Source organism: Mesoplodon mirus (assembly GCF_964341445.2).
Source record: "Mesoplodon mirus genome assembly, chromosome: 5".
Lineage (NCBI taxonomy): Eukaryota > Metazoa > Chordata > Mammalia > Artiodactyla > Ziphiidae > Mesoplodon > Mesoplodon mirus.
Window position 1 is genome coordinate 140,983,956 of NC_138980.1, and position 23,276 is coordinate 141,007,231.

Consider the following 23,276-nt stretch of genomic DNA (forward strand, 5'->3'; position numbering starts at 1 on the left):
TGCTTATTTGTGTTAGTGTGTGTGTGCGCATACATGTGTATGTACTTTTATCTCATCTGCCTGCATTCCAATTTTGTCTATTGATCCAATAATGTCTTTTATAGCATTTTACCCCCAGTACAGGATCCAGTCTAGGATTAGGTACTACAGTTAGTTATCGGGCCTCTTTAGTCTCCTTTAACCTGGAACATTTCTTTAGACTTTCTTTGTCTTTTATGACATTGACATTTTTGAACTTACAGTCTTTCTCTTTTTTTAACACCAAGTTCCTCCTTATGGGTTTGTCTGACGCTCCCTCACAACTAGATTTAGATTATGCATTCCCAGCCAGAACATCACATGGGCGATGTATCCATCTCAGGTTATCACAATGTGGTTTAAATTCTTTTAGATGGTAATTTGATGTTACAGGTGTTGCACTATTAGATATCAACTGGTTCTTACAGAGTTTTTTAAGTACTGGGGTTTCTTTCTAAATGTAAAATTAGCATCACCTTCTTCAAAATATTCAAGCAATACAAAAAAGAATTCAGTATAGAAAGTGTTGTATTCTCTTAACTAGCAAAGGGCTCTGTTCAGAGTCTCTTAGCCCCAGCCTGTTCCCAGCTTCTCAGCTGCCAAGATAGACCCTAGCAACTCAACCTCCATGCGGGGATGGGGAGTAGCTTCCAAATGGAGACAGAGGAGATCAGGCCAAGAATATTAACCAGTAGTAATAATCAGAAGAAGAGCAATAACTCTGGTATATTAAGCAGCTCCCATTTATTAAACCAGACACTGTGCAAAACTTTCACTCCTATCATCTCACTGGATCCTCAACACAGCCTGTGAGATAGATTCCATTTCTAGTCCATCTGAGGTTACATGACTTATCCAAGGCCACACAGGACAAAGGCAAAGCTCCCATTTTTAACTCTGGTTTCTGACCCCCAAGCCCTCCTCACACTCTTGTTCACCATGAAGTTATACTTTCTGGATTCTTATAACCCACCTCATCAATCCCTTCATGACTCCTAGCACAAAAGAAAATAAAGGTGATGGCAGCTAGGTTTGCTCAAGTCTCCCCAGGGCTGAGCTTCCATTTGCAATGAGTTCTGCCCAGTAGGCTCAGCTTAGTGACAGGCCGACCTCTTCCATGGTAGGAGTGGATCCAGTCTCCATGGCAACCTGCCTTTAAAGCAAAGAAAGACACCAGAATCCTAGGAGGAGGCTAAAGGGGTAGGATTCACTGGAATTTGACCTGTGGAACTGATGTGATGGGAATTGGGAATTTGTAAGGTCAGGTCTTGGCTTCCACCCCAGAAGCTTCTGAAGCCAGGTTCTTTATCATTTTCCTACTCAACCTATTTGTTCTGTGCAGCAACAGGTTAACATTTCTCCAAGAGACATTTCAGAGGGCCCCGACCCTGTAATCAAGGTCACGAATAAATAGCAACTGATAAAGAGGAAAGAGAATTATTTTAACCTTGACATCCTAAGCTTTGATCCTGGGTGACCCCAAGATCATTCCTCTGTTCTCTAACTCACAACAGTAAATCAGAACACAGTTTTGTGTTAAAAAAAAAAAAAACCAAAATCAACAACAACAACGAAAACACCTTACTTTTAAGAATCATGAGAGGAACACCTGAAATTCATCTGAAAGGACATTTTAATCCTTCTTACTTAGTGCTGTTCAAGTCAGCTGACTCAGCATGACCACTATGCAGAGGTCTGGGGATGGGCTCGCACTGTCTGCTTTCTGGTGGTCACTGCAGAAACCAGTCCAGATCCTGGAAGTGTTTTGTCTTAGAATGGTAACTTGTAGAACTGAAAGGAACTCAGTGAATGTGTAATCCAGCTCCCTCACTTTTTACATGTGAACACTGAAACAGAGGGGTTAGCAGTGGTACAGTGTACTGGACTGTAATGGCCACCGGAGTCAAACCAAACAATTCAAGTCCCAGTGCTGCCACCCTTTTTACCGACCCTTTCCAGTCAGGCCCCAGCAACGGTCCTTCCGCCGGTGTCATTGGAGCCAACAGAATGAGCCTGAGTTTGGTTCAGAAGTAAAGGGGAGGGCTTCCCTGGTGGCGCAGTGGTTGAGAGTCCGCCTGCCGATGCAGGGAACACGGGTTCGTGCCCCGGTCCGGGAAGATCCCGCATGCCGCGGAGCGGCTGAGCCTGTGAGCCATGGCTGCTGAGCCTGCGCATCCGGAGCCTGTGCTCCCCAACGGGAGAGGCCACAACAGTGAGAGGCCCACGTACCGCAAAAAAAAAAAAAAAAAAAAAGTAAAGGGAAGTTTTCTTCTTTGCTCAAAGAATGGAGAAAGGCGAACTCACTCTCTAGAGGACACGCTGTCCCTACAGGCTGTGGGCGGGGCTGCTTTATAGGATCTCCTCAGCGTGGGGTGGGGGGGGCGGGGGGGCGGAGCTCTCCCAGGGCAGGCGCGGCCGTACCGCTCAGGCTCCAGAGCGCAGGCTCCGGAGCAGCGTCTCTGCCCACGGCCCGCGGCCATCTTGAATTGAGGTGGTGTGTGCAGCCGCGCTTCTGCTCGCGCCCAGAGCTGAGGTGTCTCGCGCGGGCACTTCCCCCGAGGAGGAACTCTGGTCTGAAGTGCCAAGTACCAGTACGAGGCCTCTGCACGCGGCTCCCTGTGAGCAAGTGAAACCAGACGAATCGCAAAGGAAAAAGAAAAAAGGTTAGACTGTATTTTATTACCCAGATTCTATTTTTCCATGAATTGTTAGTGGGCTATGCTGGTGACACTTACTGTGTGACCCAGCTGTTTAACATCTCTATACCTCACTTTCCTACCTTGTAAACTAAGATGGTGCTATTACAAAGGATTGTTTATAAAGATTGAATTAAGGAATACATGCAAGGTACCTGCAACCACTGCTGGCCCATAGTAATCACTCAGTAACTGCTAGAGGGTGTAATGGGTTTGTTATAAAGATGGTTATAGGGCATCTCAGGTGGCGCAGTGGTTGGGAGTCCGCCTGCCGATGCGGGGGACGCGGGTTCGTGCCCCGGTCCGGGAAGGTCCTGCGTGCCGCGGAGCAGCTGGGCCCGTGAGCCAGGGTCACTGGGCCTGCGCGTCCGGAGCCTGTGCTCCGCGGCAGGGGAGGCCACGGCAGTGGGAGGCCCGTGTACTGCAAGAAGAAAAAAAAAAAAAAAAGATGGTTATAACAATCTTCAGAGGATTGTTAGAAAGATTCAATGACATAATACATACAAAGCACTTGGAACCATGCCTGGCCCAGAGTAACCACTTAGCAAGTGCTAATGATTCTTATAGATGACTTACCTAAGGTCATATGGACAACTGGTCTTCCCTGGTCAAGAGAACATCCATCTATCAAGTTACCTCCCCCTCTGTAATGAATTCATAGCATAGCATTCCTTTTTTAAATTTTATTTTTTAATTTTTTATACAATTTTTAAAGGCTAATTTCCATTTACATTTATTACAAAATATTGTCTATATTCCCCATGTGTACAGTATATCCTTGAGCCTATCTTATATCCAATAGTTTGTACCTCCTACTGCTCCCCTCCTCCCCCCCACCACCCCCCTGTTAATCACTAGTTTGTTCTCTGTATCTGTGAGTCTGCTTCTTTTTTGTTGTATTCATTAGTTTGTTGTATTTTTTAGATTCTACATATAAGTGATATCATACAGTCTTTCTCTGTCTGACTTATTTCACTTAGCATAATGCCCTCCAACTCCATCCATGTTGCTGCAAATGTCAACATTTCATTCCTTTTTATGGCTGAGTAGTATTCCATTGTATATATACATATCTTCTTTATCCATTCATCTGTTGACAGACACTTAGGTTGCTTCTATATCTTGGCAATTGTAAAAAATGCTGCTATGAACATTGGGGTACATGTAGCTTTTTGAATGAGTGTTTTTGTTATATTCGGATATAAACCCAGGAGTGGAATTGCTCAGTCATATGGTAACCCTGTTTTTAGTTTTTTGAGAAACCTCCATACTGTTTTCCACAGTGGCTGCACCAATTTACATTCCCACCAACAGTGTAGTTGGGTTGCCTTTTCTCTACATCCTTGACAACGTTTGTTACTTGTGTTCTTTTTGACGATGGCCATTCTGGCAGGTGTGAGGTGATGTCTCATTGTGGTTTTGATTTGCATTCCCTGATGATTAGCAGTGTTGAGCATCTTTTGTGTGTGTGTGTGTGTGTGTGTGTGTGCAATTGCTTTTATAAACAAATTTTAGGTTGGAATAAGGAGCTCCTAGTTCATCATGTTGGAGATTGTCCTTGCTGCTATAGGCTGTTGAAGTGTGCCTCCCTTATGATCTGGTTGATGTAGGAATAAGGACCTTGGCATACCGCATACTCCTCATATAAGGACTGAGGGGTACTCTTGTTGAGTTCAGCAGTGATCTGGTTTAAGCTGCTTTCTGATACAATTACTCTCTCTGGGGAATTAACACTGCTGCTCCTGTCATTATCATTGCTTGAACATGCACACACTTTGGTTCCTTTTAGTGCTTCCTTCCTTATTGTTTTTCGTTGCATCCTGAGACTCCTGAAAAACAGGGTTTCTCTTACTCCTTTTGGACTGGGGAGAATGGTGATTGTCCTCTTTATTATCATTCCTTCTTCTTTTCTGCTTATTGTTCACTGACTGTGTTTCTGATTCCAACAGCGTGTCGGTAATTAGGTCTACATTCATATTTAGGACAGAGAATACATTAGTACTGGCCGAAGTGGCCCTGGCAATATTGGCCGAAGACGCAAAGCAGGATGATGGTGAGGACCAGAGATGGACCTAGTACAGGCCAAAGTTGCCCTGTTAAAACATTCTGGCATGGCATACCTCCCTAGTCCTGGCCCCCAAACCCTAGAAACCTTGAGTATCTTTTCATGTACCTGTTGGCCGTCTGCATTTCCTTTTTGGAAAAATGTCTATTCAGTTCTTCTGCTTTTTTTTTTTTTTTTTTTTTTGACTGCATTGGGTCTTCGTTGCTGCGTGTGGCTTTTCTCTAGTTGCAGTGAGCGGGGGCTACTCTTTATTGCGGTGCACGTGCTTCTCATTGCAGTGGCTTCTCTCATTGTAGAGCACAGGCTCTAGGCACTTGGGCTTCAGTAGTTATGGCTCACGGGCTTAGTTGCTCTGCAGCATGCGGAATCTTCCCGGACCAGGTCTCAAACCCATGTCCCCTGCATTGGCAGGCGGATTCTTAACCACTGCGCCACTAAGGAAGTCCCTTCTGCCCAGTTTTTAATCAGGTTTTTTTTTTTATGTTGAGTTATATGAACTGTTTATATATGTTGGATATTAATCCTTTATCAGTCATATCATTTGCAAATATTGTCTCCCATTCAGTAGGTTGTCTTCATTTTGTCGATGGTTTCCTTTGCTATGCAAAGCTTTGGAGTTTAATTAGGTCCCATTTGTTTATTTTTGCTTTTATTTCCTTTACTTTAAGAGACAGATCCAAAAAAATATTGCTGTGATTTATGTCAAAGGGTGTTCTGCCTATGTTTTCCTCTAGGAGTTTTATAGTATCCAGTCTCACATTTAGGTCTTTAATCCATTTTGAGTTTACTTTTGTATATGGTGTTAGAGAATGTTCTGATTTCATTCTTTTACATGTAGCTGTCCAGTTTTCCCAGCACCACTTATTGAAGAGGCTGTCTTTTCTCCATTGTATATTCTTACCTCCTTTGTCATAGATTAATTGACCATAAGTGTCTGGGTTTATTTCTGAGCTCTATATTCTTTTTTTTTGGCTGCATTGGGTCTTTGTTGCTGCATGCGGGCCTTCTGTAGTTGCAGTGACTGGGGGCTACTCTTGGTTGTGGTGCACAGGCTTCTCATTGCAGTGGCTTCTCTTGTTGTGGAGCATGGGCTGTAGGCGTGCAGGCTTCAGTAGTTGTGGCACGTGGGCTCAGTAGTTGTGGCTCACGGGCTGTAGAACACAGGCTCAGTAGTTGTGGTGCATGGGCTTAGTTGCTCCGCAGCATGTGGGATCTTCCCAGACCAGGACTCAAACCCGTGTCCCCTGCATTGGCAGGTGGATTCTTAACCACTGTGCCACCAGGGAAGTCCCATCTGGGCTTTATATTCTGTTCCATTGATCTAGGTGTCTGTTTTCGATAGCACTGCTTTTTGTTTGGAAATTGGAAGGAGTAGAATTTGCCTAGCAAGAAAACCACATTAGAAAGAAAATAATTCCCAGAAAAGCTCACAGGTCTTGGAGAACTTCTACTTTCCCTTTCCTCTTTTTCTGGAGTTCTATCCTCTCAGTCTAAGACTTGCCTTCTAGATATAACTCATTCCATTGCTTAAAAGCCAGCCTACCTGTTAGCTTCCACTTTCCATGCTAGTGCCAGGCAGGTTTCTAGACTTTCTATGCTGTTCTAGGAATCGATCTAGTCTTGAAGCACAGTCTTACTTTTTAAATTATTATAGTTTCATAATGTTTTACGATTTGATAGAGAAATCCTCCTTCAATACTTTTTTCAAATTTTTTTTTCAATTTTTTTTTTGTTTTCCTCTTTTTGTTTGTTTTTGCTTTTGGTGTAGTAATACATTCACACAATTTCAAGGTATAAAACAATGTACAGTGAAAAATCTCCCTTCACACCAACCCCTCCAGCCATCCAGATCCCCTCCTGGAAGCAAAACAATGTAAGCAGTTTCTTATATATCCTGACAAAGAGATTCTATGTATAGATAAGCAAATACTTAAGTATATTCTTTTTTCTTCTTTAAAGCATAAATTTATCCATTTGTTTTTACAAATGAAAGTCAATATCATTTTTCTGAGCCCTCCCCCCCAAAAAACTGTTGGAACTTTCACTGAAATGACATTAAACTTAAAAATGAATCTGTATAATAATTAAAATTAGTTATACTATTTAGTTCTCCTATCTGGACACATGGCATGTATCTTCATGAATCCAACTCTTTTCTTAGTTCCTTATTTAGATTCTGAATATTTATTACTGGGTATTTTATATTTTCATTTTAGTGAGTTATTTTCAATGTAAGGAGGAGTTAGTTTCCTCATATTATTTAATATAGAAGAACTATTTAGTTTCATATTTATTTTTAAATCTGGCTAACTTATTAATTCTAATGGTTCTGTGGTTAATTCTCTTGTGTCATCCTGGTGCACAGGATGAAACCAGATGGACTGGTTTCAGATCCTGCTCTGCCATTTAATAGCTGTACAACTTAGGGGAAATTATTCAACTTCTCTGTGCTTCAATTCCCTCATCTGTAAATAGGGTAAAGATACTACCTACTTCATAAAATTGTTGAAATAAATAAATAGCTTAATTCAAAGGAAACTGTTAGGACAGTGCAAAGAACACGAGTAAAAGTTAGCTTTGATTAAACTTTGATAATTTTGCTCTTCCTTTATGATTATTGTCTCATTTCTTTTTGCTTCATATATTACTGCATTAGATAAAATTTGTCTTCTTTCTTTCCCTATTTTTTCACTATTAGGTGTGGTGTTTGAAATTGATTAGAAATAAATGTAGTTAATCATATTGATAATGAAATCTTTTATTCCTAGTTGTTAAGCTTTTTTAAGGAACAGATATCAAATTTTATTAAATGCCTTTCTATTCTTTATTCATATAATCATATATTTCCCCTTTGTTCTACTGATGTGATATATTTTATTAATAGACACTGGAAAATCAAAACATCTATATTCTAGAATAAACTCTGTTCAGTCATGGTGTATTATTCTTTCTACATCCAACTTAATCTGATCTCGCAGAATTTAATTTAAAACTTAAAACCCTGAGTTTACAGATTGGGTCCATCTGTAGGTGCCTGTATGCACATGTCTTTAGCAGTTTATGCTAGCCTTAGAAAATAAATTAGAAAAATTTCATTCTCTTTCTATGCTTCAGTATGAGAACTATTTGTTCCTTGGTTATTTGACATTTATCTTAATATTTTAAAAGAATTCGCTCAACCTCATATTAGAATCCTTATGCTATTACCACTAACTCTAATTCTCTCCTTGGTGTACAAACAGCTCCTCATAGATGCATTCCCAATTTTCAATTAATGTGTAGATTTTATTTTTGCTACAAGTGAGTATAAACTCTAGCACAATGATGTCTCTCCAGCAGAATGCTGAGCTGCACAGCTTGTGGAGAGTAGGATATAGGCTGCTGTGAGTAAGAGAGAATGGAATGTGGAATATTGTCCAGCACCAAGAAAGGTCACAGGTTCACTGGAATATATGAGGGCTTCGCCACCTGAGTGAATGGGCAGCGAAAGACAGTAGTGCACATTGGTCAGAGGGTTGAGTCTGAGGCCTGACAGCCTACAGCCTTATCTGAGTTTCACCACTTACTAACTGTGTGACTTTGAGTAAGTCACTTTCCTGCCCTATGCCTCAGTTTCCCCATCCATAAAGTGGGAATAATTCTCATAAGGTGAGAATTAAATGAGTTGATTTCTAAAAAAGGTTTAGCACAGTACCTGGTGCATAATAAGTTTGGCATAATTGTTGACCATAATTATGATTGTTATTCAGACAGTGACAGAGACCCCCTGGAACAGTGGATGCTTTCATAGCTACTGGGAGACATTGTTGTGCTGTCAAAATGGTTGTATCGAACTTTTTGCTAACTTTAGGATTGTTCTGAGTTTAATTCCTTCAGATATGCTACCAAAAATTCTAGAATTCAAAACTGTGCAGGAAACACAAAAAAGCTAAGAACCTTGACTATAGGCAGACCACAAGATTCTACGGAATGTGACTGAGATGCACTTTGGCCACATTCCCACATTCATGTGTATACCGCTGCAGAGAAGTTAGTTCTGGGATCCATGCTTTCCAAACCACAGTTCCAGTGAATGGGCTGTAGGAGGAGCCTCCTCCAAGGCGTTATTGAGTTAGCACTGTATGATAAGGTTGCCCTTACAAATTAGTGAAGAAAAGGAGAATTATACAGTATTTGGGGAAAAAAAGTAATTGTGGCATACAAATATAAAGTTTAAAATTTCCATATTAATTACAGCTAAATGTTAACACATAAGTATAACGTTCCACGGGCAATGAATCATAAGTGCAATATCCATAGATTTTGTTGGTTTATTTTTCAAAAACCAGCAAAACAAACTGAGAACTTAAGTGGCAAACAGGGAAAAATAACTGCAGCATAGATAGCAGATGAAGAGTTAGTGTCCTTAATGTATATAGAGCTCTTTCAAATCAATTAGATAAAGACAAATGCCTTGAAATAATATGTAAAGGATACCAACAAGTAATTCATGAAATGGCCATAAACATGTGAAAAAACTTCTCTCTTAGGAATAATAAAAGAAATGACCATTGGAAATGATATACCCTTTTCCTTCTTTCACATCAACATTATTTTTTAAAAAAACAATAAATCACAGTGTCATTAAGAATGAGGTAAATGTATGCTCTCAAGCCCTGCTTGGGGAGGGTGTGTTGGGTCAACCTTTCTGGAGGGCAATTTGACAAAGAGTCAAATCTATTGATTCCCAAGTTCATTTCTAGGAATGTGTCCAAAGGAAATAAAGATGCACAGAAACGCATATATGCAAGAATGTTATAGCATTATTTGGAATAGCTACAGAATTAATAATTCCCCCCAAAAGAGAAACAATTTAAATGTTCAATAGTAAGAGAATGATTAAATCAGTTGTGCTAATTCCAGTCAATGGGATTTTATGCCACATTTTATAAATAACATTTTCAAATCTTACCTTATGGCATAGGAAAATATTTGTGATCCGATATTAAGTGTTTGAAAAAGAGCAGCAATCAAAATTATATGTACAGCATGATCTTTTTTTTGTAAAATGTAACTCCAGCACCATGCTAAGAACTATTAGTCACTGGTTGTTACAATATTAAAATACCTCTGTATCCTCAGATCAATAGAGATTATTCCCAGCCATTTCCCAGGAACACACACAGCCCACAGTCCAGCAGCTAAAAAGTTATCAACCCTGCTCCAGCTGTTAGACCTGCCTCCAGTCTGATGGGGGACCTGACAAGCCAGTCATTAGATCCTTTTAATATTACCCTTCATCTGGTCCCTTATTGTGGGAGGGGAATTTGGAGTGGGAGGAGAAACAGAGATACACTTAATAAATGAGTAGCAAAATGGCCATAGTGTTAGCCAAACTCACATTGGATCTCAGAAAATTTCAGTCATTTTCTTCAAGTTCTATGATTGTATTCTCATCCATAGAAGATCACAGTGTAGGAGATTTGAGATTTGCATTGCTACCTTGGTCAATGAATCCTGCCCCCCCAGCAGCCACTGCCCCCAAGCTTCAGCCACAGGCAGGAGTCCACTGTCCTAGGGCGCTACCCACCCCAAGCTACAGCACCTTCCAGAACTCTCTCCCTCCTGTTCTATGCCTCCTGACCTCACAGCTTTTTGTGCCTTTTAACCATTATGCTTGCTCCTTAGGAACTGGCCTTCTCTTTTATACAGCCTTTGGGTTGGGTTACCACTTGTTTTCAGCCACGTCCATTTTGAGTGCAGGATAGGGGACAGGAGACAGTTTAGATTTTAGAGGGGGAAGATGGAAAGGGCAGAGGCTCACAACTGCACATTCTGAAGCAACTAGGTCTTTCGGGTTTCCAAGCTTCCCCTCCTGCTAGCACTTCTCCCCACTCCCATATTTACATTACACAGGCAGGTGGAGGAATGAGGGCTCCAGGATGGGTGGGAAACAAGCCTATAAATCAAGTTTATACAACATACCAACATCTTAATAGTGATTATCTTTGAGTATATATTTTCTTCTTATCTGTATCTTCATAATTTTTGTAATCCAAAATGAAATAACATAAGAAATGATGGATCAATTAAATCAAAATATCTGGGGTTAGCACTTAGGTATCGGGGGTTTGTTTTTTTTTTTTTTTGGTTTTTGGTTTTTATCTCCCCAGATGGTTCTAATGTTTAGCCAGTGTTGAGACCCAGGGATGTAGTCAACCTTATTTTACAAAATAGAGAACTGAACCCAGAGTGGTTCATAGTAATACACTTGGCTAATATTTCTGTTGTTCAAAAAGAAAGTTCTTTATGAGATTCAGATTTAATTGAGAAGTCATTTCTATTGTCACCTTTTTTTTTTGCATTTTTTTTTTTTTTTTTTTTTTTTGCTGTACGCGGGCCTCTCACTGCTGTGGCCTCTCCCGTTGCGGAGCACAGGCTCCGGACACACAGGCTCCGCGGCCATGGCTCGCGGGCCCAGCCGCTCCGCGGCATGTGGGATCTTCCGGGATCGGGGCACGAACCCGTGTCCCCTGCATCGGCAGGCGGACTCTCAACCACTGCGCCACCAGGGAAGCCCTTTTTTGCATTTTTTAAATTGAAGTATAGTTGATTTACAGTGTTGTGTTCATTTCTGCTGTACAGCAAAGAGACTCAGTTACACATACCTATACATTCTTTTTTATATTATTTTCCATTATGGTTTATCTCAGGATATTGAATATAGTTCCCTGTGCTATACAGTAGGACCTTGTTGTTATCCATTCTATATCCACTAACCCCAAACTCCCAGTCCAACCCTGCCCCTCTCCCCCACCCCCCTTGTCAACCACAAGTGTGTTCTCTATGTCTGTGAGTCTGTTTCTGTTTTGTAGGTAAGTTCATTTGTGTCATATTTTAGATTCCACATATAAGTAATATCATATGGTATTTGTCTTTCTCTTTCTGACTTACTTCACTTAGTATGGTAATCTCTAGTTGCATCTGTGTTGCTGCAAATAGCATCTTTATCCATTCATCTGTCCATGGACATTTAAGTTGTTTCCATGTCTTGGCTATTGTGAAAAGTGCTGCTATGAACATAGGGGTGAATATATCTTTTTGAATTATAGTTTTGTCCAGATATATGCCCAGGAGTGGGATTGTTGGATCCTATGGTAATTCTATGTTTAGTTTTCTGAGGAACCTCCATACTGTTTTCCATAGTGGCTCCACCAATTTACATTCCCACCAACAGTATAGGAGGTTTTCCTTTCCTCCACACCCTCTCCTGCAATTGTTATTTGCAGACTTTTTAATGATGGCCATTCTGATCAGTGTGAGGTGGTACCTCATAGTTTTGATTTGCATTTCTCTAATAATTAGCGATGTTGAGCATCTTTTCATGTGCCTATTGGCCATCTGTATGTCTTCTTCAGAGAAATGTCTATTTAGGTGTTCAGCCCACTTTTTGGTTGGGTTGTTTGTTTTTTTGTTGTTGATTTGTGTGAGCTGTTTGTATATTTTGGAAATTAAGCCCTTGTCGGTTGCACTGTTTGCAAATATGTTCTCCCATTCCGTAGGTTGTCTTCTCATTTTGTTTATGGTTTCCTTTGCTGTGTTGTCACTGTTTTAGACCTCACAATATTACATACTCACAGCTCTGATGATACAGTTTAAATCAGCCTTACTTAACCATATATCCATAATCTATGAGAGTTGAGGGAAGCTATTCATTTACTTCAACTCTACTTGAAATGCTAGTGATATGCCTTATGAAATTATTTAAAGGAACAGAAGACTCCTTCTATCACTTTTCCTAATTCTATTCCCAAGGATTGGAAAGAATGAGACTTCCTTTCATATATGTACTCTTCAATTTGCCAGTTGGAAAAGAATATGCTAATTAAATCAATAAACATATTTATCAAGTATCTACAATGTATCCAACACTACTCTAACTTCTATCTCATGGTCAAGGTTTTTTTTTTCTGCAAAAAAAGCAAAGCCATACTGCCAAAATTCTAGTGGGGTCATATGAAGGGTGATTATTCACCAGGTTGGGTTTTATTCTGTACCTTTTATAAAGCAACAACTCCAATATAGTAAGAAGGGATTCCATTTCAGTTACCTTAAGGAACCCATGAGACAGTCATGAAGAGGGAGAAAACACAGTCAAGACAATGAAGACAGCCGTGGAAGCCCAGCTGACAGGATGACTACAAAAGGAGAGGTGCAAATCTAAAGGACTACAGAGAGACAGATTGGTTCAATCTCTGACACTTGGACAAGCCACCCAAATTGCATTTGTTTTCTTAAACTATTTTTAGGTGATCAAGGCACTTGGGGCAGTTTTACAAGTGGCCACAGTGGAGGGTCACTAGGAAGGATACCTTTTAAAGGACTCAAGGAAAACCCACTTCTGCAAATCCTTTTCAGCACAACCGTCATTGTTCATCAACAATAGGTGATTTCATTATTTGGTTCTACACAGATACGAGAAAGACACATAGAATACTAATCACAGAAGGAACCTTAGAGGTCAACCTTCTACTCAATATAGACATCTCCTCAAGAGCATCCCAAGATATGCTTGATCAGAACCTGCTTAGACATGGGTAGTAATGAGGAGCACACAGCTCACAATATAATCCCTTCTAGTTCTGAACGGCTCTAGTTATTAAAAATCTTAATTATTCTAATTTCTACCCACCAATACTAGTTCTTCCCTCTGGATCTACAGAAAACAATCCTAAACTCTCTTCCAGCTTTTCCAACAGCTGTCATATCCAACTAAGTCTGCTCTTCTGCAAACTAAACAAACCCCGCTTCTTCACCTATTCCTCTCCTTCCAGAGTCCCCAGTTAAAATGGCAAATTCCTGACATGAACACTTCCCATTTCTTAAAAGTGAAAGAGGTGGGTGGTGTCATGCATTTGATCAAGAAGAAAGGAAGATCAAAGGAACAGTGTTCAAAATAACACTTGGCTTACTTTTTAATTTCCAAAGACTGGCTAGGCTAGCATAGTCCTTCGTAAAATCATTTAAGATTTATACTTGCCTACTTACCAAAGAACTTCTTGACACAATATTTTTAACATCAAGGAGATTTCCACAAGAAAACAAACCCCGCTTCTTCACCTATCTTCACCACTCATTTCCAATGAGTGAGAAAGCTATTGAACATGAATACTACATCAATCAGTCAGTCCATCTATTGCACACATACTAAAGGTCCTATGCATTGAAGATTGAGTTCTTTTAAAGAATTAGTAGCATTGAAATGAAAGTTCATTTTATGAAAATGCACTCTAGGGAGGCATCATCACTGAAGTTTAACACAGACATGTTTCTTAGAACAGCAAATTCCATTTCCCAGCACTATCCCCCACCCCACGTCCAGCAGAGATGCGAGCCATGGAATGGCATTCACAGGCCAGAAGAGTCACCCCGAGGAACACAGTGATGCTGAGATTCAAAGAAATACGGCATGTGTTGCATCACAAGTTTGGTTATGAAGAAGGGTCTAATTGTGGCCAGATACTTACCCTTGAGATAATATTGTTGCAAGACTTCCTCCCCACAGAATGAAATCCCTTCTTTTCCACTCCCACGGCATGAAGGTTGCTTTGAGTATTTGTTCTCAGCTGGCACATGCAGAAAGCTTGCAGCTATTTTTCTCTTTAAAATGTTAGAAAGAAACTCCTTTTCCTCCTCCCATATGACTGGCACTTTATAAAATACTCTTAAAGCCTCAGCCAGTACACCCTGAGGGACTGTAGGAGAAAACGCGAGAAATAGCAAAATGTTTCAGCTCACAAAATCTCTACAGCCTGCTGAGCAAGGCAGAGGGTCTCTTTAAGGGGAAAGAAGACAGAGGTTCCTATCTATGTCAACGTAGTAATGGTGATAATATATTATTGTTGACATACTTTGAATACTTTGTGCCAGGCATTGCACTTTATGTGGATGAATTCATTTAGCTCTCAGAACAACCCTGTAAGGTAAATACTATTCTTACCCATTTGACAAGAGAGGAATGAGAATAAAGAGGTTAAGTAATTTGCCCAAGATCACACAGCTATCAGGAAATTGGCAGTGCTAGGATTCACACTCTGGAGGCTGGGCTCTTACTGTTTTTCTGTATTGCTTGCATGTATGCATGCTGTGTATCATATGATGTATATGATGAGTCACATGACACTAATTTGCTTTCAATGCCAGCCAACTGTATCAATGACCTTAAACTTGTTCCTACATGGCCAGAGTGTTCCAAACTGGCTTTTTAAAAATTTTATTTATTTATTTATTCATTTATTTAATTTTTGGCTGCATTGGGTCTTCGCTGCTGCACGCGGGCTTTCTCTAGTTGCAGTGAGCGGGGGCTACTCTTTGTTGCGGTGCGTGGGCTTCTCATTGCGCTGGCTTCTCTTGTTGCAGAGCACAGGCTCTAGGCGTGCGGGCTTCAGTAGTTGTGGCACATGGGCTTCAGTAGTTGTGGCTCGTGGGCTCTAGAGCGCAGGCTCAGTAGTTGTGGCGCACGGGCTTAGTTGCTCCGCGGCACGTGGGATCTTCCCGGACCAGGGCTCGAACCCGTGTCCCCTGCATTGGCAGGCAAATTCTTAACCAGTGCGCCACCAGGGAAGCCCCCAAACTGGCTTTTAATTCTGTCCAGCAGAACTGGCACCATCCTGGCTCAGGGCCCAGGTCAAGGCCCAGAGAGACTCTTTATCACCAGTGGGTGGCAATATTGTTACATGGAGCCATCAGGGTGCAGTGAAGGCCTGGCATCTTCCCTAAAAGTGAAAAGACCTCCCCACCTTATGGATAGATCATTCCAGGCAGCTCCCAAAACACAATTTCTCTACTGTCCCCAAAGCACCCAAGATAATCCTGAGGGAGGATAGAGTGATCTGGATTAGGAGGATGCCCAGGAAACTATTTGCATAAATCATTCTTCCTCCTGTCCTGCCATAACATCCCTGGTATATCTCAATCATAAATTACACACTTCTTTTCCCATTAGGGCATGTTTTTGTTAGGAACAGAGAGACTCTACAACGTTTGTACCTGCAATTTTACTAGCCCATGGTAGATGTTAAGTAAATGGATGAATGAATAAATTTCAGTTCTTCAGATGCAATCAGTTCCACTCCAAAAAACAATCTAAGAAATATCTGTGGAATCTTCTGTAGTTGCCCAAAAATGAATTCAGACTTCACTAGTGACTCTAAGCTGCATTCAGCCACCCAAGGATTCTCAGAATAGAATGAACCAAAGAAATCCTCCCAAGACCCTCTGGCCTGGACTCTTGAAACTACAATACCCAATCTATCCTTACATTGACCTGGCTGTTCCACGAAACGGTCTCAACTTAAGCAGAACAAATGCCAAGCTGACCTCTGGGTAATTTCAACAAAGTAGGCCCAGTAATTGATGTAGTCAAGGGCTTTCCCAAGGAACTGTGCAATAACCCAGAGACAGAACCACTATGTGAAGGAACCCATATTTGTGTAAAATGTGAGAAGCTTTGAAGAAGGTCCTCTAATCTAAAACATTTCTAGCAGCCTGTCATATTTCTGCAATCCTACCATTAAAAAGTTGGGCCCTTGGAATTAAGTTGATAATTTATGACACATCCAGAAAACTGTTTACAAGGTTTCTAACCATGAAAAATGAGGGAAACAGATGATTTCCAAAAAGCCTATCCATCCAATTTTAGGTAAAAATTAATAAAAATTTAAAACATGTACCTGTTTTTAAAAAAATCTACTAGGGTATTTATAAAGATCAGAATTTTTTAAATACATGTATGTTTTTCCTTTTTCAGCACTTTGTCAAATATCAAGGACTTGTTTTCTCTATTACAGACACACAAGGCTCTGTCTACCCTTCTAGTAGTAACACATTAATGTAAAGCTAGTAACACACACTCCTCTCTCACCACTTAAAACTTGATTTATTTGATGATTATAAAAAGTATATAAATTCGTTGTAGAGAATTGGGAAATATAGAAAGTACTGAATAATATCTAAAAAATTATCTCTATTGATGTTTGATGCATCATCTTCTTGTCTTTTATATTTTTCATGTATACATAGATAACTTTTTATAAAATATAATCTGCATCTGTTCACATGCTTCTTTCTTCCTATTTCCTTTATGTCTGTTTTCCATTCTCTCTACTTTCAGTCTCTCTCCCTTGGTGAATTTTAGAATTTTTCTTTATGCATCCATATATAAGTCTATCTGTTTAACTTTCACACAGTTAGGCAAAAGCCATTCAAACCATGCTCCTCCTCTAAAGCTGAATGGAAAGAAAGATAAATAGATGATAAATAGATGGTAGATAGATAGATGATACCAGATAGATAGATAGGTAGATAGACAAAAAAAATAGACAGATAATAGATAGTGAGATGGATAAGTAAAGAAGGAAGGAGAGAAGAAAGAATTTATGTATTGTTTGTTTATGTAGATCTTCTGCATATCTTAAATGATTTTGTGACCTTTGATAGAAAAAAAATTTTCTTGCCTCTATTTTAGATTCCACCAGGACCATCAGTTATCCTTCTCCTCATTCTTGTTACTTCTACTTCACCCCTCATCATTTCTACAGAAATTCTTTGTACTATCTTAGGCCTAATTATTTGCATTGACTACAATTTAAATTGACTGTTTCTATACAGCGTCTATGGAAGCTCCTTCATGTCCTATTTCCTAATCACTCTGTAGTTTAGTATGGTATCTTAGGGTTAGAAGAAACCCTGAAATACATTCTGTTTTGCCTCACACATCTTCCCTTCCCCATACCTTGTGCTTCACTCTGTCTGAATTCCTTCTGCAACACACTCCCTTGGTGACCACCTAGCCAAGACTGACATCTTATTTTTTTTTAAGATTTTTTTTTGAGGTGGACTATTTTTAAAGTCTTTATTGAATTTGTTATAATAGTGCTTCTGTTTTATGTTTTGTTTTTATGGGCACGAGGCATGTGGGATCTTGGCTCCCTGACCAGGGATCGAACCCACAACCCCTGAGTTGGAAGGCAAAGTCTTAACCACTGGACCACCAGGGAAGTCCCAAGATTGACATCTTTAATTACAGAAAGTTCACTACCTCTTGAGGAGACCTAGGACATTTTTACAGTTCTCTGACCATCAAAATACTCTTCTGTCATTCTCACCCACTGCTATTTCTAACTGCTGGAATTTCACATAAAAGTTTAACCATAAACTTGACTAAAAGCTCTTTGAAAAATAATCCTGTTTACAGTAGCATCAAAGAGTAAAATACTTAGGAATAAAATTAACCAAGAAGGCAAAAGACTTATACACTGAAAACTACATTGTTGAAAGAAATTAGACACCAATAAATGGAAAGATGTCTTGTGTTTCATGGATTGAAAGACAATATTGTTAAGATGTCACTACTACCCAAAGAGATTTACAGATTTGATGCAATCCCTAACAAAATCCCAATGATGTTTTTGCAGAAATATAAAAATCCATCCTAAAATTCATATGGAATTTCAAAGGACCCAGATAGCCAAGAAAAATCTTACAAAAGAAGAACAAAGTTGGAGGTCTCACACTTCCTGATTTCAAACCATACTACAAAGCTACAGCAATCAAAACAGTGTAGTACTGGCATAAAGACAAATATATAGCTCCATGGAATAGAACTGGGAGTCTAGAAATAATCTCATATATCTATGGTCAACTTAGGGGTCAACTGAGGAGCCAACAAGGGTGCCAAGACCATTCAATGGGGGAAGAATTGTCTTTTCAGCAATAGTGCAGAAACAACTGGACAGCCACATGCAAAATGATGAAGTCAGACCCTTACCTTAACACCATCTACAAAAAATAACTCAAAATGGATCAACAATCTAATCATAAGACCTAAAACTATAAAACTCTTAGAAGAAAACATAGGGGGAAAGCTTCATGACATTGAATTTGTCAATAGAGTAAGTCCCCTACATACGAACCTTCAAGTTGCAAACTTTCAAAAATGCAAATGTGAGTTTGCATGTCCAATCACGTAAGTTAGTTCACATGTCTGGCTCACATTGTCACATGTGTGCATCCTCTACAAGTGGTTGTGCTTTTGTGTACCATAAGTACTGTATAAAGTTCAGTAGTACAGCATCCTTATTGCAAGCCCAGGATGTCTGGAAGCAAGCATAAAAGCAGTGGTGATGTAGCTGGTACTACTGTACTTTTCAAGGTACTGTACAGTAAGATTAAAAATGTTTTCATTATTTTTTGTTTGTTTTTTATGTATTATTTGTGTGAAAAGTACTGTAAACCTATTACAGTACAGTACCATATAACCAATTGTGTTTGTTGGGTACCTAGGCTAATTTTGTTGGACTTACAAACACACTCTCAGAACAAAATTTGTTCATATGTAGGGGACTTACTGTAATTTCTTAGATGTGATGTCAAAAGCACAGACAACAGAAGGTAGACAAATTGAACTACATCAAAGTTAAATGCTTTTATACATCGATACTATCAACAGAGCGATAAGGCAACAGAATAGGAGAAAATGTATACAAATTATATATCTAATATAGAGTTAATATCCAGAATATATAAAGAATTTCTACAACTTAACAGAAAAACAAACAACCCCAGTTAAAAATGGGCAAAGGACTTAGACATTTCTCCAAAGAAGATATACAGATGGCCAAAAAGCACATGAAAAGATGCTCAGCATCACTAATCATAGGGAAATGCAAATCAAGACCATAAGATATCACTTCACACCCATTAGGCTAGCTATTATTACAACAAACAAACACAAGAAGCAAAAACAGGAAATAAAAGTGTTGGTAAGGACATGGGGAAATTGGAACCCTTCTGCATTGTTGGTGAGAATATAAAATGTTGCAGCCACATTGGAAAACAGTACAGTGGTTCCTTAAAAAATTAAAAATAGAATTATCATGTGATCCAGCAATTTCACTTCTAAGTATATACTCGAAAGAGTCTGAAAGAGTTATTTGTATACTGATGTTTGCAGCAGCATTATTCACAATAGCCAAAAGGTGGAAACAACCCAAGTGTCCACCAGTAGATGAATGAATAAACAAAATGTGGTACATACATACAACAGATTATCATTCAACCTTTAAAAAGAAGGAAATTCTGACACATACTACAATGTGGGTGAATCTCGAGGACATTATGCTAAGTGAAATAAGCCAGTAACAAAAGGACAAATACTATTGATTCCACTTAAATGAGATATCTAGAGTGGTCAGATTCATAGAGACAGAAAATGGAATGGTGGTTTCCAGGAGATGGAGGGGAGGGAGGAATGGGGAGTTTTTTGTCTAATGGATACAGAGTTTGAGTTTTAGAAGCTGAAAAGAGTTCTGGAGATGAATAGTGGTGATGGTTGCACAACAATGTGAATGTACATCAAGCCACTGAACTCTACACTTAAAAATGGTTAAAATGGCATATGTTATGTATATTTACCACGGTTTTTTAAATTTAAAAAACAAAACAAAACAAAAAAACCTCTTCAAATATCCAAAGGCAACCATCATGACCACACAGAGTAATCTTCAGAGTAAACAGATCTGTTTCCTTCCACTGTTCATCAGGTGACATGAAGTCCAGTCATACTCTGGTCACTCTCCTCGGAATGTTCTCCAGCTACCTATAGCCCATTTAATCCATGGGCCATAGACCTCAACATGACACTGACCAGTTAAGAATGGAAAAAAAGCTCTTTCCATGACTAGCACAGCCATGGCTTGTGGTCCCAAGAAGCACCTGAAGCGCGTAGCAGCTCCAAAGCATTGGATGCTGGGTAAACTGACTGGTGTGTTTGCTCCTCGTCCATCTACCAGTCCCCACAAGCTGAGGGAATGTCTCCCCCTAATTATTTTCCTAAGGAACAGACTTAAATATGCCCTAACAGGAGATGAAGTAAAGAAGATCTGCATGCAGCGTTTCATTAAGATTGATGGCAAGGTCCGCGCTGATATAACCTACCCTGCTGGTATTATGGATGTCATCAGCATTGACAAGACTGGAGAGAATTTTCGTCTGATCTGTGACACCAAGGGTCGCTTTGCTCTTCATCATATTACACCTGAGGAGGCCAAGTATAAGTTATGCAAAGTGAGAAAGATCTTTGTGGGGACAAAAGGAATCCCTCATCTGGTGACCCATGATGCTCGCACCATCCGCTACCCTGATCCCCTCATCAAGGCGAATGACACCATTCAGATTGATTTGGAGACTGGCAAGATTACTGATTTCATCAAATCTGACACTGGTAACCTGTGCATGGTGACTGGAGGTGCTAACCTGGGAAGAATTGATGTGATCACTAACCGGGAGAGACATCCTGGTTCTTTTGATGTAGTTCATGTGAAAGATGCCAACGGCAATAGCTTTGCCACCCGGTTCTCCAACATTTTCGCTATTGGCAAAGGCAACAAACCATGGATCTCTCTCCCTCGTGGAAAGGGTGTCTGCCTTACCGTTGCTGAGGAGAGAAACAAGAGACTGGCAGCCAAACAGAGCAGTGGATAAAATGATCTCTAAGTGACGTGATTGGGAAAGTCTTTGTACTTAGAGATAATACTACATAATTAAAAGCCTCTTTAGTGTTAAAAAAACATGGAAAAAGCCTATTATCTCCCTCAGTCTCATTACTAGACTATTATCCCTGCAGCCAGAGATCTCCTAGTTTACTGTCACACTGTTAATTCCTATCGTGTTAATTGCCCAACTCAATCCCTAAATGCTTTTTTAGTGTGCCACCACTAAAACCTTCTGTTAGTTAGAACTCTTGCAGTGATTAAAAAGAAACACAAACACATAAAATCTATGCAGACTGACTTAAGCAAAACAAGAAATTTATTGGGACATGTAAGTGTTCTAGAAATGGTGCTGGCTTAAGGTATGGCTTGATTCAGGAATTCAAATGATGTCATCAGGTCTCAATTATTTCTTTCTCTTAGCCCAGCTCTGCTCTTCTTGTGTTGTCTTCATTCATAAGCTCTCCACCCATAAGATGTCCCCCCCATAACTCCCAGTTTCATGGGTGGTAGAACAAAACTTGTTCCCAGCAACCCCAAAATATCCAAAATATCATTGCCTTTTATGGGCTCTGATTGAGGCACATCCCTGAACCAGTATCTGTGGCCAGGATAATGCTGGTGCCGAATGGCTAGTTCTAGGTCACATGTTCTGGCCCTGAGCAGGAATGTAGTCAACCCCCTGTGCTGAAAGTGGAGAGGAAGTGGTCCCTAGAGAATAATCAGGTTAAGGTCACCAGCAGGGTGAGGGGATATTGAGGAACAAAAACTACAGGTTCAACCGCCCTTCACTTAGTTCAACTGGGTACTTCACAGACTAAATGTTTATCCCTATTAAATACAATGTTACTAGAATCCTTCTGGCAAGTTGTTTGGAATTCTAATTCTATCAGGCAATGCATTCCTTGTTTCTCTCAGCTGTATGTACTCTACAGTCTGATGAATGTGCCTTACAGATTTTATTGCATTCAGTGATGAACAGGTTATAAACACGTTTATATATGTTATATGAACACATTGTATAAGATATAAACAGGCTATAAACACAGCATACCTTGTACCTCAGCATACCTCGTACCACAGCATACCTCAGTACCTCACTTCAGTACTTCTGAGGTGACATCACCAGCATCTATGGATGTGGTCATACAACCAGATACTAGGCCCACCTTTGTGCTTGGGTCTGGGCCCTATTTCTTGTGTCCAAAGACATTGTGAGCAATATTCACAAAATGTCTATAGACTCCTGGGGGAGTTTCTAATAGAGAGTGAATGTTCTATACAATCTATGGATCTTTTAGCTAGCCATCATCAGAGAGACCTTTTTCTCCACATGTCCCAGATTTCAAATGCTCTCTAAATTTGCACACTATCAGAAAAAAAAAAAAAAGGTAACAGTAGTAGAACCAAAGTATACATAGCATTTACTACATACTATGCCCTGTCCTAAGAGCACATAGGATTAAATATTAACTCATTTACTCCTCACAGCAACCTTATGAGACGCATGGTTGTCATCATCATCTCCATTTTAAAGACAAGGAAACTAAGGCCCAGAGAGGGTAACTGGCCCAAATTTACACAGCTAGTTAGTACAAACTAGGAATTGAACCCCAGTGGTATGGCTCCAGGATCCTTACACTCACGCAGAAGTGGCATCTGCCTTTCACATCCCTCAGTGCTCACTTCCAGCCCTCAGACAAATGTAAAGGTGAGAAGGCTTTAAAAGCAACAGCTACAGTAACAAACCTATCATGGATAAATTAACGAGCAGCTACTCACTTTACAACGGAGTTTGTTGTTGTAAGTGAATCATTTTTAATGACAAGCTTCTCCTGGGACAGTTCAACTGGTTAAAAAGTCATTGGTGACTTCCCAGAAATACTGGGACTGAAAAACAAAGCCCAACCCTTCCCAACCAAAGGGTTAGGACCACTGCCAACTAAAGATCAATTAGAACTGTAAAGT

At 39.9% G+C, this 23,276-nt stretch overlaps 2 protein-coding genes across 2 annotated transcripts in view; both read left to right on the forward strand.

Moving 5' to 3' along the window:
- ANKRD55 (ankyrin repeat domain 55) overlaps positions 1 to 23,276 on the forward strand; it is a gene marked incomplete at its 3' end in the record, with an annotated part of 185,371 nt that overhangs the window by 98,528 nt on the left and 63,567 nt on the right. The gene's annotated exons all lie outside the window — the stretch shown is intronic.
- On the forward strand, positions 20,504 to 21,300 carry LOC309805087 (small ribosomal subunit protein eS4-like; the record flags this gene model as incomplete). Its single annotated transcript, XM_082622909.1, has 1 exon — positions 20,504 to 21,300. The coding sequence occupies exon 1, from the start codon at positions 20,509 to 20,511 to the stop codon at positions 21,298 to 21,300; it is 792 nt and encodes a 263-aa protein (XP_082479035.1). The 5' UTR covers positions 20,504 to 20,508.